Raw genomic sequence first — 16,472 nt, 5'->3', positions numbered from 1 at the left:
GTTCCACTGCATAAAGGAGGTTTCAAGACTGCTGTTGAAAATTACTGGCCTATCAGCATATCAGGAATTGTTGTCAACGGTCTTGGAGAAAATAGTCAAGAGGAAAATACAAGATTGGATAGATGAAAATGGGATACTCTATGGGGGACAGCATGGTTTTGTGAAGGGTAAATCATGCTTCGGTAACTTGCTCACGTTTTATAACACAGTGATGGCTGAACTGGATAAGGGTAACAAGTTTACAGTGATTCTACTGGACCTTGCTAAAACCTTTCATAGGATAGCACATGGAATTCTAATCAGTAAACTGCAGCATATGAGAATGGATATAGAATTGGTGGATAGGAGGGTGGTTGATGGAGAGATATCAGAGAGTGGTTTATTCAGGAGTAGAGTCCAAAAGACAGCCTGTGACTAGCGGTGTGCTGCAGGGGTCTGTTCTTGGACTGCTATTGTTTAATTTGTTCATTAACGATATAGGAAAGGATCTGAGAGGAACTGTGCATCTGTTTGCGGATGATGCAAAGTTAGGTAGAGCAATAGTGAATGCTCAGGATGTCAAAATTTTGCAGGATAACTTGGATAGTTTGGAGGACTGGGCTAAGGAGAATGAATGTCAATTTAATGTGGAAAAATGTAAGGTTCTGCATTTTGGAGAGAAAAGATTAGCAGTAGTATATCACATTGGTGGAATCGTACTCCAGGAGATTGATGAGGCCAGGGATTTGGGAGTGTTGGTGGATAGGGAGTTGAAGTTTAGGGGACACATCGCAAAAGTGGCAAAATCAGCTCGTCAAATCACTTGGTTGCTGAAAAACACTTTAATAAGCAGAGACAAACAGGTTATTGTTCCTCTGTATCGAGCCTTGATAAGACCCCATCTAGACTACTGTGCCCAGATATGGACGCCAGGGTTTCTTCTCGATGGGGAGGAGGTGGAGAGGATCCAGAGACAAGTGACCAAGATAACAGCAGGACTATGGAATGAACCTTATGAGAACAGGCTGAAGATTTGTGGGCTGCAGAAATTGGTTGATAGGCAGAAAAGGGGAGATATGATTGAGACATTCAAATTACTGAAGGGTTTCTATAAGATTAATTCAGAAGATTTTTTTTTGAGTATAGGACTGGTAGTGGGAGGACTAGGGACCATCCATGGAAGCTTGGTAAGAGTGTGGTTAGCAAGGGTGTTAGAGCGAGGTTTTTTACTTGGAGAGTGGTAAATGAGTGGAATAAGCTGCCAGCATCTGTTATGGGTGCAATGACTATAAATGAGTTCAAGGTGAAGTATGATAGATACTGTGTGAATGGTGAATAGTTGTTTTTGACATGATGTTGGGCCTCCCTCGATGAGGCCCAACATCATGTCAAGGACTCTAAGTACTCCTTGGAGCTGCCCATAATAATAATAATAATCTATATAATTTTTGTTTTCTCTGCAAATATTATACTGTATTTTTTTTGTAACCAAAAATACAGTCAATATTTTATATATTTTTTTAAAATATAAAAAGGTGAAGTATTATCAGTAACTATATGGAAAATATTTCTTAACTGAAATTAATTCTAGCAATGCGATTTTTTTATGACAGTTCCACTAGGCAGAAGGCTGTAAACCTGTAGCACTTTAGTAGTGTACATTTAGTAAATGTTACATAATGTGGGAACTTTGCTCTAGAGGTCAAACAGTTTAAAAAGCCAAACTTCTTCACACTACTACAGGTCTCCAAATAAGAAGGGTGATAATAGTCTCACAGTGGTTATGAAATTATCTACCTAATTACATGGGTTTTCTTTATAATAGAAAACTAAACCAATCAAATGAATTTTTTGAATTACAGTGAATACAACATACTGCATTTCATCATAAAAACAAATTATTTTTTTAAACCACTGAAACATTAAAGAGAATAAAAAAGCATTAACTGGCAAGCAGAAAGAACATCCCATCTCTCCACCTTCCTTTATTCATTAAACTCATTGGCTTGTCAAGTAATATGGTTTCTTATATACATCAACTGCACAACTTACCACATTTGACAATGTGCATGTGTTCTCTGGCTAATGTTTATTGTACAGGATCAAAAAGCTTGCCATCTCCATATGGGAAATAATGCCTTATTCTGAGCTTTAAAAAAAGTTTTTAAATATGTTACATTTTCTTGTCTTCACATCCTAGATGGCAAATGAACTCTGAAGTTTCAAACCTAGTTATTTTCAATCATAGTTACTAGTGATTTAATCAGTAGTAACTATACTACAGAGTTACAGTATCATTATTTATACAAATGTTAATCAATGATTGGTACCAAAAACTGTCTTTGTTTAAAAAAGAGTATGCATTATATTTGGAAATTAGGGTAGTCAATAGTTTCCCCATGGCAATCTGTAAAATCATTGAACTATATTTATTCAAAAATAATTTTAAATATGACAAATGTTTTGTAGACTAGCAGACTAGCATATCTAACATACTGTTAACTAGCATAAGTCAAGAAAGAAAAATATTAGACAGAAATTAAGGTAGCGGATTCTGAAAAAAAACATCAAATCAGAAAAAAACAACTACATTGATGAGTCCTTGACTCCCTGGAGGTCTCAGATAATAATAATAATAGTGAAGAATGTGAAAGAAGTGCTAATCTAAAATGGTGTATGTGTATATTATATATTAGGGAAAAGGAGTATTTATAGTATTCAAAACTATATGTGAATGGCAAACTATTTTAAGGCAAACGCTGAGTGGTAGATAACTCAGCACCCAGTGAAACACTGCCACTCTGCTTATTGGGGATGCAAAGTGGTTATTGCCATTTTTCATCTCCAGAGCCCATAGTTTCTATTTCTCCTTTCTTCTTGATATAAAGTGCAGTGCAGATGATGACCTTTAACCACGTATTTAGGCTCAAGTGCTGGTTTACACTCATGATACAGTTTAATGGAATAATTATAGCAAAAAAAAAGAGAAATAATTCAACAGCAAGTTTAATCGTTCCAATAGTTCATCTTTGTCACAGAGACATCTTCAGGAATACTATGTTAAAGTAGTAATAACAAACAATAAGTAGATGTGACATTAGACTAAATGAAGACTAAAATCTTATTAGGATGGGGACCCTCTATGCATGCTGTTGGTTAGCCTTAGATGTTGGAGGAGGAGGCCTAAGGAATAAAAGATTCCCAAATCTTGGGAAGTTTAATACAATCATATTTATAAAGATTAGACTGGTTCCAAAAAGGACCTTAAAGTTTGTATTTACTATGATGAAGCATGACAGTTTTCTTCCATCTGATTCTGTGCAAGGGTGCTTAAGGGTCAAAGCTATATAACTAGGAGGAGACCTCCACATAGCCTTTAAAGGAATGTGGAGAACTGACCAGAGCTTCTAACCTAATGTCCAAACCTCACCTTCTCGTGGTGCACCCTGTTAGGTATCTACCTGGATACTGAACGAACAAGGATGGACTGGCAATTTGGGATTTAGTCAACCAAATTGTATTCTTATTGGCTTAAACCACAATATTAAATAATGGTACAACATGATAGAATTTCATGCCGGCTGGGGTGCCGCCCAGTTAAACAGTCCTCATTGTTTTTGCCAGGGCGAAAATCAAAAAGTCAGCTACTGGAAAAAATCCTAAAACACACCCCAACTCAATATCACCAGAATTGAAGATCGGTACTATCAACATAAGAAGCTGAATGGCAAAGAAATGGATCTAGCTGAGGAATTAGATAAGTACCAGATCGACATATTAGAGGTGACTGAAACAAAAAAGACCAAACTGGTGAGCTCTTTCCGAGCAATAAATACAAAATGTTATATTCAGGCAATGACAATCAAGGAAAAGAAAGATTAACCATAGTATTCAACACCAAATACGAGGTTAATCTTCTTGAATGGCAGGCAATTTCAAGTATTGTAATGTGGGCATATACCAGAATGGGGAACTGGACAATGAGACTTATTTATGCCTACGGTCCCACAGAAGGTTCTCCTAAGGTAGAAGTGGAGGAATTTTTTGAGGCTTTAGAAAAAGTAACCGACACAATAAAAAATGAAAAGTTGGTCCTTGTTGGGGATCTAAATAGCAGAGTAGGAAATGACTGTCAGACATACAGAAATGTTTGAGAAAATTTAGAGAAAAGAGCAAAGTTAATAATAATGGTAAGTACCTGTTGGGTTTTGCTCAGCACAGAACTAATTCTTATTAACACTGTGTTCCATCATAAAAATGTGCACATTTTCACATGGAGAGAAGATGCGAGAAAAAAGAAACATCTCATTGACTATGTTATTCTTGATAGTGATGTGTTTTCCTACTGGTTCAGGACACAAGAGTATTCAGAGGATTTGAAATAGGAAGTAATTGCTATTTAGTTTTGAGCAAAACTGAATAAAGTTTGATAAAGTTGATTTTCATATTGAATTTGGAAAATTCAATATTTGGAGTAATAATGGCAAATACTTGTTGGATTTCTGCTCAGGACATGGACTGTTATTACTAACACCATATTCCAACATAAAAATGAGCACAAATTCACATGGAGAGAAGAGGCTAGGAATAAGAACAGTCTCGTTGACTATGTTATTGTTGATAGTGATATTTTCTCCCTGGTGCAGGACACCAGAGTGTACAGAGGATTTGAAATTGGAAGTGATCACTATTTAGTCTTGAGCAGGATAAAATTGAATTTCATATTGAAAAGAAGAACATGTAAGAAAGTTTTAAAACAAATAAAAGTTGAGCAGCTCTCAGATGTGAACTGTAGACTAAAATATATAAACATTATTGAAGAAAAAATGAAAGAGTTTGAGAACAGGACTCAAAGCTTGGAGATTCAGTGGCAAGCTCTGAAGAAAACATTGATTGATTCTGCCAGAGGCATGTAGTGAGGTTGTCTGCAAGGATAGAAAAATCAGAACTCCCCGGTGGAAACAGGAAGTTAAAGAGGCAGTGAAGGAAAAGAAGAAAGCATATCAAAAGTTCCTAGCAAATAAGTCAGCTTGTGCTCTTAGAGAATACAGAGACAAATGTAAGAAAGCTAAACACTGTGTAAAACTAGCTAAACAAAATTCATGGGAAGACTTTGGTAAGAACATAGAAAATAAATATCAAGAAGGTGGCAAGATATTCTGGAGGTTGTTGAAGAAGCTCAGAAATGGAAAAAAGAGTGTTGTAAAAGGAATTAGAGATGATAAAGGTAATATGAAAACTGGAGAAAAAGATATCCTTGAAGTATGGAGTAATTACTTCAAAAAATTGCTAAATGAAACTAGCAGTGATGACAGCACAGCGGTAAAAAATACCAAAGGGCATGCAATCAGGAATACATTTCCATGCTTGAAGTAGAAAAAGCCATCAAAAGTCTGAAATGTGGAAAGGCAGCTGGAGTAGATGATATTAGATCAGAAATGCTCAAGTATGGAGGTATAAAAATTTTACAATGGCTACACTGCATAGTTTAGAGGGCCTGGACAGAAGGACAAATTCCAGATGATTGGAGTAGAGCTCTCATAGTATCCATATATAAAAAGGGAAATAAAACTGATTGTGAGAATTACAGAAGTATTTCTCTACTGAGTGTTTCTGGTAAGATTTATGCCAATATACTTGAGAAATGGTTGAGAAGGATTGTGGAAGAGAAGCTTGGTGAGGAACAAGCTGGATTCAGGCCAAATATAGGCTGTCAGGATCAGATATTCACTTTATGACAAATAGTTGAAAAGTCATGTGAATATAACAAAGATTTGTATTTAAGTTTTGTAGATCTGGAAAAAACATATGACAAGGTGCAAAGAGAGCAGCTATTCAAACCCTCAGTTGTATGGTGTTTGGTGGATCATTATATCAAGCAATACTTAGTCTTTATTTGAGTTGTAAGTCAGCAGTTGGAATTGGAGGAAGTATGGGAGATGGTTTAAATAACTGTTGTGACAGATATGGTATGAAGGTCAGCAATAACAAGACAAAGATAATGAAAATAGGCAGAAGTATTGAAAATGTCAACTACATTGCGAATGGAGAATCTATAGAACAAGTAAAACATTTCAGCTACTTAGGCATGATTTTTACTGAAGATGGTAAATTAAATATGGAAATAGACAACAGAATCAACAAAGCTGGTATGGTAGGAAGTCAACTGAATAAATTCATATGGAATAAGAGAGAAATTAGTCTGAACACTAAATTAGCAGTATACACGACAGTGTTCAAACCAGTTTTAACTTATGGATCTGAGAGCTGGGTCAGACGTAAAACACTTGACAAAAGACTAGAGACTGCAGATATGAGAGTCCTGAGAAAGATTAGAGGCGTGAACAGATGGCATCAATGGCAATATCATATTAAAAACGAGGATATCAGGAAAGAACTTGACATTGTCAGCATCCAGGAATGCATTAGTAGAGCTAATCTCAGGTGGTATGGTCACTTAAACAGAATGGGTGAGGAAAGATTAGCCAAACAAGTGTTCTCTTCCAGGTTGTCAGGAAAAAGACCCAGAGGAAGACCAAGATATAGGTGGAATGATATGGTAAAAAGTGCCTCAGAAGATAGATATATAAATATAAGATCTGACAATGTTGTAGCTTTGACAGGTAACAGATTAATTTGCCAGAAAATTGTAGTAGGAAGTTAGTAATGATGTAAATTTTTCATGTAGTAATATCATATCCTGTACACCCCTTGAGGGTAAATATCAGGAATTTGATGATGATGGTGATCCTGTGCAAGGTATACGAGGCATGGTCTGCTAGACCTGACTGACCATAGCTATGACAGCCGATATAACTTTTGTGTTCTTCTAGGTAGATGTTAGCAGATCTCCCAGCTTGACCATTATATAAATTGCAAGAACAAGGAACTTGTAAATCCTGTAATAGAGAAGGTAGGAGGTGGATCCTTAGGAAAGTAGAGAAAGGAAGCTAGCTTCAAATGAGGTTTGAAAGCAGTGCAAAGATTATATTTTTTTAAAGTTCAGGCTATTTTTACTGAAGTGTCCCAGATATAGGGAATAGTGATGGCATTACTGTAGTCTTTATGTTGAAAGGGATGTAAGAAGGGGGACGGAACAGATAATTTGTAGATCTTTTAGGTGTTGTAATCATTAGACAGGAAGATTTATCAAATAAAGGAGAGTTCAACTGCAAGAGAACCTTAGGTGGAACAGAAGTTGGAGGCTGTGTTGACAAAGGTTCTGATGGAAAAGTTTATGTATGTATCTACATGTGTGGGTGGATATTCATCTGTCACAGAGACGAAATATTGAAATGATTAAACTTGCTGTTTAATTATTTCTCTTTGTGGTGTAATTATTCCATTAAACTGTATCATGAGATGATGAAATTGCTGTGTATGCTTAACACAATAAATTAGAGAACCTACACCTCCATATGAGGGAACAGCAGTAAGACAGTTTCTATAGCTACTATAGCTAGCTACTAGACAGTACAGGGACTAAAACAAATGGCGAAATTGCTGGAGGATTACTGATCAGCTGGTGAATAAGCCTGCTGCTGCTGCCTATACTGCCAGGTCATCATGCTTGGAAGAAGGAGCAACATTTTCAGCTATCAAAAACCCTATCTTCTATTCCTAACTAAACACCATTTGGCATTCTCCATATCTCTGGTCGACATCAAACATTCACCAGCAACTTGAATGATGCCTTTGTAAAAAAGGAACATGCAATTACAAATTATAATGAAGAGCCAAAGGCTTCAATTCAGTGACATGAACTTATTTAATATGGTCTACCTACTCACTGATGAGACTTCAAAAAAAGGTCGAAACCGGTCTGGGTAGTGACCTTCTCTCATAATGTTGAACAATAATACAGCTCCTAGGAGTTAAGTTCACATTATGGGTAAATATCAAGAATAGTGATCGGAGCTTGCTCCACCCTTTCTATGAGTTGTCTCAGCCTGCACTCCCTTCAAGGGTCAGTTGCTGCTCTATCCAGGTATTTGCTTATGCTTGGAATCGCTGAACTTTATATAGTTTCTATATTCGGCATGAAACTCTTTGAGTTTCTTATTCGGCTAAGAAACAATATGATATATAATATCCCTTAACCTATTACATAAGGAACATGCAATGTTATCAAATCAAACCCATCCCATCTTCCTTATTGTATTAAGTTCCATTGCTTGTTTGTTATGGCTGTAAATTGTGTGTTCTTCTTCTGGCAAGTGTGCCAGTTTTACAGGATGAAAAATTCCACCACCTCTGCACGAGACTGGCTAACCCACATTCAATTGAAAAGTACTGTAGAAGGTTCTTTGTGTCTCAGATGAGATTCAAACTAAGGTCTTTCTAACAAAGGGCTTTGTCTGTATCAACTGAGCTACAGAGGTTCTCAATTCAGACATTCTTTGCCAAATGTTATCAAACTTAGAATTCCTGCTTTATGCTGTCAATGGCTTACTTTATAACTTTCATTTGCTGCCTTTACGACTCTCCTAATTTGGCCATCTATTCTGTCCTCTACCATTACTTATCTCTAAAAGGTGATTTAATATAGTTTGATCATCCAAATTGCAAGATTATCTTCCTGTGAAACTTCATAAGGCAAACTGGCTCTGCTTCTCTAACTTCACACAAATGAAGCTGAGACAGAATCATTTGCTATCAGTCATGATCAAATGCATGTTAATCTGCCAACCAGAATACAATACCAGACAATGCTCAATCCTCATTCATTTATGAAACAGCAGCGCTGCTTATGTTGGGAATACCTATGTTCCATCACAATGGGTTTGGGAGAACAATGAAACTGTGTCCTCCTCTTGGAAAAGACCTGTATTCAATTCTTGTTATGAAAAGAGGAATCTTTATATATTTTTTCAACTGCAGGTGAGTTAGCTGATCTCATACAGGGATAGCAGGTTTCTTCTCCCAGAAGCTCTGGTTTTTCATCCGACATACAGACAAATCTGCCATGAGATTTACAGACGAAACACATTGTTGGTGGTGGTCAGTGGATGGCACTGATGGTAGTAGTGTTATTGTGTGCAGTTGGAGAATTAAGTGGTGGTGGTGGGGGGGAGACAGTATGATACATGTAGTGGAGTAGAGTAGCTTCCTGCAATGAGTCCTTGGAGGTGTCACATAATAAATAAGTATAAAAAATAATATTATATAACTAGCATAAAAAAAATTAAGGATGGGAGTGCTAAAATTAACTGCATAAATTTCTTTGCAATTTTTTTTAAAATCTTCTATTTTAATGTAAATACTAAATATTTGTTACCTGCTCCACATTCCACTGACTGAAAGTTGAGAGTCCAATGTTTTGGATTTGCAGAGTGCCTCACGTCTACCTTTGCTTCGACTTACAGCTTCTCGCAATACATACATCCAATCATCCAATCCTTTAGTACACCAAAGAAGTAATTGGCCTTCTTGTCCAACTTTAACTGCAATTACGCCATCCCTTTTCTTATCTGCCCACTGAAGACTTTCAACTTCCACAAGGCTAACCTAAAGAGAAGTGAATAACTTATATGGTATTATAATTAACAAATAAAATATGCAAAATGGCATTTAAGTTTGTTATCAATAAAGATAACAATTATATCAGCGTGATTAGTGAACTAATTAGCAATGCATTAATATCAAAAACTGACCATATTTAAGCAGTATATTGCAGAAGATAAAATTACTAAAAATTAATAAAAAAAATTCTTATTTTATTAATTAATAATAAAATTAAATAAAAGTTTACTTTTCTCAAATATAAAACTGAACACACAGACATGAATTAGTTTGAGCAGGATTCACTAAACTTTTTTACTAAGTTAAGCTATTTTTATATTTTTATCTAACTGCAACCTTATGAAAAAATACTGTTTAAGAGAGAGAGAGAGCGCATGCTGTACTGACTTAGCACTAGCAGCAATCTATTTGCCAATCTTATAATGGATTAATTGCCACAAGTTTGAAAAAACCAGGCTTATGCTCATATTGTCTATCCATTTAGCAGAAACACTAACAAGGAAGGAAGAAATAAAGAGCAAGCAGGCTTGCTGTCCCTGGATCGAAATGTCTGTAATACGTTATGTTTTCCCATAAGCATATACTCTACAGAACATATAGTGATTTCTAAATTATCGGCCTTCAAATAACCAAATCATTCATTAAGTGACCACTGTTATTAATGTTTCAACTGATTTCTGGTACAGTACTAAGTAATTCAACCTTCAATTAACAGATCCTCAATTAATTCAACCAGCAAATTGATTTCCCAGTGTGGATGAATAAGTGAAAGATTATAGTTTTCATAAAAATAATTATGAAATTATTCAAAAACTAACATGAGGATCTGGGGAAAAAATATTACCCTGAGGTCCCAATCTGGCTTTGGAGTTCTGTTGTTATAGTTATATATACTTCTGAAACTTGTGAACATGATATTTGACACCAATATTATCCCACAACAATTAAAAACCTCAATAATCATCTATTTACAAACAGGACAGAAGAAATAACAATTAGAAGATCTATAGCTAACATCTACAAAATTCTTCAAAAAAGTATTACTTGCAAAACTACAACACTATCTCTCAAAAGCAATATGATTTCCAAAAAAACACACTAGAAGTTACTAGAAGGCATTTTTGACATAATAAACAAAGCACTTGAATAAAAAAACAAATCTGCTATCATTATATTTATTATTATTATTATTATTTATAATTACATAACACCTCCAGGGAGTCGAAAGACTCATCAAGGGAGGGCAACTACTCTACAACTCTCCGTCTTCACCACTCCACCAACCACAACTACCTTCATTATCTACACCAACGCCCATCTACTGCCGACCACCACTAGTATTTTCACAGACAATCTTATACATCCATGCTCACGGCGGGATTCGAATCCACAGCCCTTTTGCAAAAGCGGATACACTAACCACTCGGCCAACCAGTCCGGCACAATGTTAAATTTAGTTTAATCCTTTATCCAAGTTACACCTGAATCTTCAGGACTGAGGCAACTTGTGGTAAAGGTGGACCAAGCTCTCATCACCCCTTGTCTTAGTATCTCCCATAATGCAAAGCACATCTCCTTGCAGAGATGTATAATGCTATGCATTAAGGGAAGGGCCAATACCCAGACCGGTATTGGCTCTTCTAAACTTGACTAAACCAAATCTTTTGACACAACATGACCATGAAATACAACTGACAAAATTATACTCAACTGGAATAAGAACACTACATACCTAGAAAACACAAATAACTTGGTGTATGCAGATGATACTGTATGACTAACAATCCACATGGACATCAACACTGCTCTCCCCAAAATGAGTTTCTTTATAAAGATGTTCAATGAGGAAATGACTTATGAAGGACTGTTGTCTTGTTCCAATGAACTTTATATTTATTGTAGATGACATGCTCAGCAAGTCTAGACTGTTCAGGCTCATGATATTTGATATAAGAATAAACCATCTGATTAAACTATTTGATTTTTATTATACATTATGGTTATTTCATCTTTAAAAACATTTTATAAACAAATTGAAAGAACTGCTATGGGTAGTTCTATTTTTCCTACCATTGTCAAATTCTTCATTGAACACTTTGAACAACATCACTTTAAATAACATTTCACCTACACATTGGTATAGATATGTGGGTAATACATGTTTGCAGTTGGGAATGGCTCTTCCTCTGAGTTACAGTAATTTCTTTACAAATTAAATGCACTTCATCCCAAGATCCAATTTATCTTAGAAAAATAAACAGATAACCAAATAGCCATTTAAGATCTAATTCTTCATCAACCAGATGGACTTAAAATTTTCAGTTTTTAGGAAGAAGACTCAAACAAGTCATTATATCCATGCTGAATCTCACTTACCATCCTAGTCAAAAGGCTGCAATTATTGCATCGTGCTTTATGTTCCTCTGATGAACTTTTACAGAAAGGATTACAACATATTAAATTATTGACTGTTTTAGTTATTTTACATTAGCTACTAAGGCGGCATTTTTAGAATTGTCTGTTACTGTTTGAATGCTGTTCAATAATTCCGCACTGAAAACGCCGATGACATTTAGGAAAAAATTCTAAAATAAATAAGTTTCAATGTGAGTTCTCTTCTATTTTGATAGTTATATTAAATAACTTTAAAAATGCAGTCGTCAACATAGCTATATAAAAATTTGTTAATTGCATTTCCTAACGCATGTTTTTGAAGAAAAAAGTTACACTGAAAGATTTCTGAATTAAATCATTTCTGTACTATAAATTGGAATGAAATTTCTAATAAGTTTCTAAACATTTATAAAATTAAAATGAAGATTTATTCTTGATATGCATATGAAATGTATATGTAAATCTGAACTGATAGCAATTGCTATAAATCAGAAAAAAAAGTGTTGCTGGAGCGAAAACATAAGAACACAAACTCTTTAGTTTCTTAGTAGTTTTGAATCATATTGGTTAAAAAATTCAATAACAGATTAGGAGTTATAAATAAAATATTTAGAATAAAAGCAAACAGGACTACTGTTTCCTACCTAATCTTTACTAGAATATTTCAAAGTGTTATACGAATTTTCAGTTAATCTACGCTATACTACATTGCATAGACTAACTATGGTGCTTTTTTTTTTTTAAGTGTTTGGCTGAAGGTTTATCAAATCCCATACTTGTGCAGCTTGTCCTGCTTTGGTCAAATTCGATCTGGCGGTTAGGCTAAGAGGCTAATCTCTGAACATGGAACTGTGAAGATCTGGTCTGACCTAGCATGGGGTTGACAATGTTGTGGGATTCTTTGGGAAATTTCTAGGTCACTACCTCTAAATATTTTCACATACAAATGTTTATATGTTTATTCAAAGCAAATCTTTAAGTTTTATCACATCAACTGGATCTCAGTTGCAGTAGCAAGCTTTCTAAGTGTGAAAAACTATAATTTGTATGAAATCTTTTAAGTACTCTTAAATGTTTTTAATTCTATACTTCCTAGGAATGCTACAAATGTAACTTTGTGTACATATGCTTGCACTCGGGGGATGGCTATTACTGAGCATGCAGTGATAATTAGTTGCATGTTAAGTCAACATTCCACTTAATATAAATATAGAAACAAATGGCAAAGTCACATGCAATAGATACAGATTCAAGATTTCTCCATGTGTAATGACTTAAAAATTAATGGTGATTTTTTCAAAAAACAAAGACTGCCATAAATTTGCATGGAAAACAAGAAACCTAAAATGTATAAAACAGACTATATAATAACTATTAGGAAAACAGGTAATATGGTACTGGATAGCAGAGTAATTCAGAGGAGAAGAAATGGAATATCTGATCATTATCTATTACAAATAAAATTGAGAATATTCCCAATCAACCAAATCAAACCAAAGAAAATCCTCGAGATTCTTCTAGAGTTCAACTCTGAGATGACAAACATTAGTTACATCTATTTGCAAAGTACAAATAAAAGTAATGGTATAGAAATAAGTTCAGCAACAGAATGCAGCACAAAAAGTAAATGGAAGAGGACAGGAGGAATAAGAAACTAGATGAGAATACCAAAGCAACAATCAAAGATAAGAAAGAATCACATATGCAATGGATAAATACAAAATAACTAGAAGCCAAAATTAATTATAAGAACACAACACAAGCAAAAAGCACAACAGCAAAAAATCACACAGGAAAAAAGAATAAAGAAATAAGGGATAACTTCATAGCAAAACCAGAAGAAATCCTATAATGAAGAGACCAAATAATAAAAATAATAAACATGAATAAGAAAGTAGAAGAAAAAGTTAAAACTTGAAATAATCAAAGAGAAAACTTGGCTTTCCTTCTTCCAAAACTAATGAAACAAAACAGTTTCATTACTCTCATACATTGTCAGCCTATGGAATGTGGAATGCTTCCTATTATGAGAGTAGATTGGGAGTTTGTGGATTGCAAAAATTGGTTGATAAGTGCAAAAATAAAAAAAAAAAAAAAAAGGGGGGGGGTATTATAGAAACATTTAAGGTACCTAAAGGATTTTAGAGAATTGATCCGATCCAGTTGATGTGATAAAACTTAAAGATCTGCTTTGAATAAACATATAAACATTTGTATGGAATGTTTTAGCATTTGGCTAGAGCAAACAGAACAAGAGGACAACCTTGGAATTTGGATAAGAACATGGTTAGCAAGGGCATGAGAAATAGATTTTTTCACTTGGATAGTGTTGAATGAATGGAATGGATGGGGTTGTCTGGGTCAGATCTGAATGCTTTGTCTGTTAATGGTTTCAAGGAGAGGTATGATAAATATTTGTGTTGATAGTTTGGGTCTCCACGATGAGTCTTAGGTTCCATGGAGGTGTCCGTGCAATAATAATAATAATAACAATAATAAACTAAAGCCGATAATGCAAACTACTAGATCTGAAGTGGAAGAAATAAGATTATAAGAAATTCAACAAGCAACATATCAGAAATCCCCTGGAAAAGATCGAGTGTATATAGTACATATTAAATAAATAAGATTGTGTTAATCAAATAAACCTAAACATTATTTAACAATATCTGCCAACAAGGAAAAATATCAGAAAGACAGAATAAGAACATTATCATTCCAACATATAAAAAAAAACTGATGAGTGTGACTGTGGAAACTATAAAGAAATAAATCTCTAAATATTGGTTATAAGCTATACATAACATCACAACTCTTATTTAATATCTAAGTAAAGAAAGAGCACAAAATGAAAGAAAAAGAATCAGCATTTAAATCAGATCATGGAGGTATACTTAATACTCTGCTGTTTGCTAATGACCAAGTAATCTTAGCAAAAAATGAAGATGAACTCCTAAAGATCAACATTTTCCTTAAACACAACTGTTAAATAATTTGAAAAAATATCAATATAAAATGAAAATCATGACTTTTAACCAGCCAGTCATGCAGATAAAATACAACAGAATGAATTGTAAAATACGATAGAATCAGAAACATATTCTCCATATTCATATTATTTCTATAATATCTTAAGGTTATATTGACTTCAATGGACATTTTGCATCCATGTAATTATGAATGCATATACGCATATCTAGGCCAGTATTGTAGTTAAAGGACTGTGTGATCTGAAGTAAAATCATGATTGAAAATAAAATTTTAGAACAAAAAATTAATAAACACTTTATTTGAAAAACAAGCATCTTCACAACCATCAGACTTCTCAGAATGAGATGCAAGTCGATAACTACTGCTCCTATAATATGAATAATTTTCAAGTGAAAAAAAAAAATATATATATATATATATTATTATTTTTTTTTCCCTCTAGTTTTCGTGTCACCCTTTATCATCTCTAATTCCTTTTAAAGCGTGCTGTAAAAGGAATTAGAGATGATAAAGGTGACATGAAAACTGGAGAAAAGTTAGCCTTGAAGTATAGAATAATTACTTCACAAAATTGCCAAATGAAACAATCAGTGATAGCACGGTGGTAAAAAAATATTGACCAGGCATACAATCAGGAATACATATCCATACTTGAAGTAGAAAAAGCCATCAAAAGCTTGAAATGTGGAAAGGCAACTGGAGTAGATGATATTCAACCAGAAATGCTCAAATGTGGAGATATAAGTCTTACAGTAGCTGCGCTGCATAGTTCAGAAGGCCTGGAAAGAGGGACTAATTCTAGATGATTGGAACAGAGCTCTAATCATCTACATATATGGGTACTATGAGTACCCTTTTTATATATTACCCATATATAAAAAGGGAAATAAAAATTGATTGTGAGAATTACAGGAGGTATTTCTCTACTGAGTGTTCTCAGTAGAGAAATAACTCTTACTGGGTAAGATTTATGCCAGTATACTTGAGAAACGATTGAGAAGGATTGTGGAAGAGAATTCTGGAGAAGAACAAGCTGGATTCAGGCAAAATAGAAGCTGTTAGGATCAGATTTTCACTTCAAGACAAATACTTGAGAAATCATGGGAATATAGTAAAGATCTGTATTTAAGTTTTGGAGATGTGGAAAAGGCATATGACAAGGGGCCAAGAGAAAGCTATTTAAAACGCTACAGTTGTAATGTATTAGTGGGGCATTATATCAAGAAATACTTAGACTTTGAGTTGTAAGTCAGCAGTTAGAATTCAAGGTAGTACAAGAAGATAGTTTAATGTTAAATCTGGTGTCAGACGAGGATGTACATTATCCCATCTTTTATTCGTTATCTATATTATTATTATTATTACCCCCCCCCCACCTCATGGAGTCAAAGACTCATCTGGGAAGACTCATCAAAGACTCATATGGATCACATTATGAAGGAAAGTGGTATTAAACCTGATATCAAAATTAGAGATGTTAATGTCAGATCTTGGCTTTATGTGGATGTTATATTAATCTGCTACAAGTCTGCAAGATTCCCTGACTAAATTGAATAACTGTTGTAATAGATATGGTATGAAGGTTA

The 16,472-nt window shown here is 34.4% G+C and overlaps 1 protein-coding gene across 7 annotated transcripts in view; it reads right to left on the bottom strand.

Annotated features, from left to right (window-relative positions):
- Positions 1-16,472, bottom strand: part of LOC150108651 (uncharacterized) — a 118,310-nt gene that overhangs the window by 32,447 nt on the left and 69,391 nt on the right. For all 7 annotated transcript variants that reach the window (XM_090416126.1, XM_090416127.1, XM_090416129.1 and 4 more), the window contains one exon: positions 9,257-9,486. In XM_090416126.1, the coding sequence (XP_090272252.1) occupies positions 9,257-9,486 (230 nt within the window). The remainder of the gene's footprint in view (positions 1-9,256; positions 9,487-16,472) is intronic.

Source organism: Typopeltis vanoorti, chromosome 3 (genome assembly GCF_054136105.1).
Source record: "Typopeltis vanoorti isolate ZY-2024b chromosome 3, IOZ_Tvanoo_1.0, whole genome shotgun sequence".
NCBI classification, from domain to species: domain Eukaryota; kingdom Metazoa; phylum Arthropoda; class Arachnida; order Uropygi; family Thelyphonidae; genus Typopeltis; species Typopeltis vanoorti.
The sequence above is the reverse complement of the archived record's forward strand: the minus strand, read 5'-3'. Positions and strand labels throughout refer to the sequence as shown.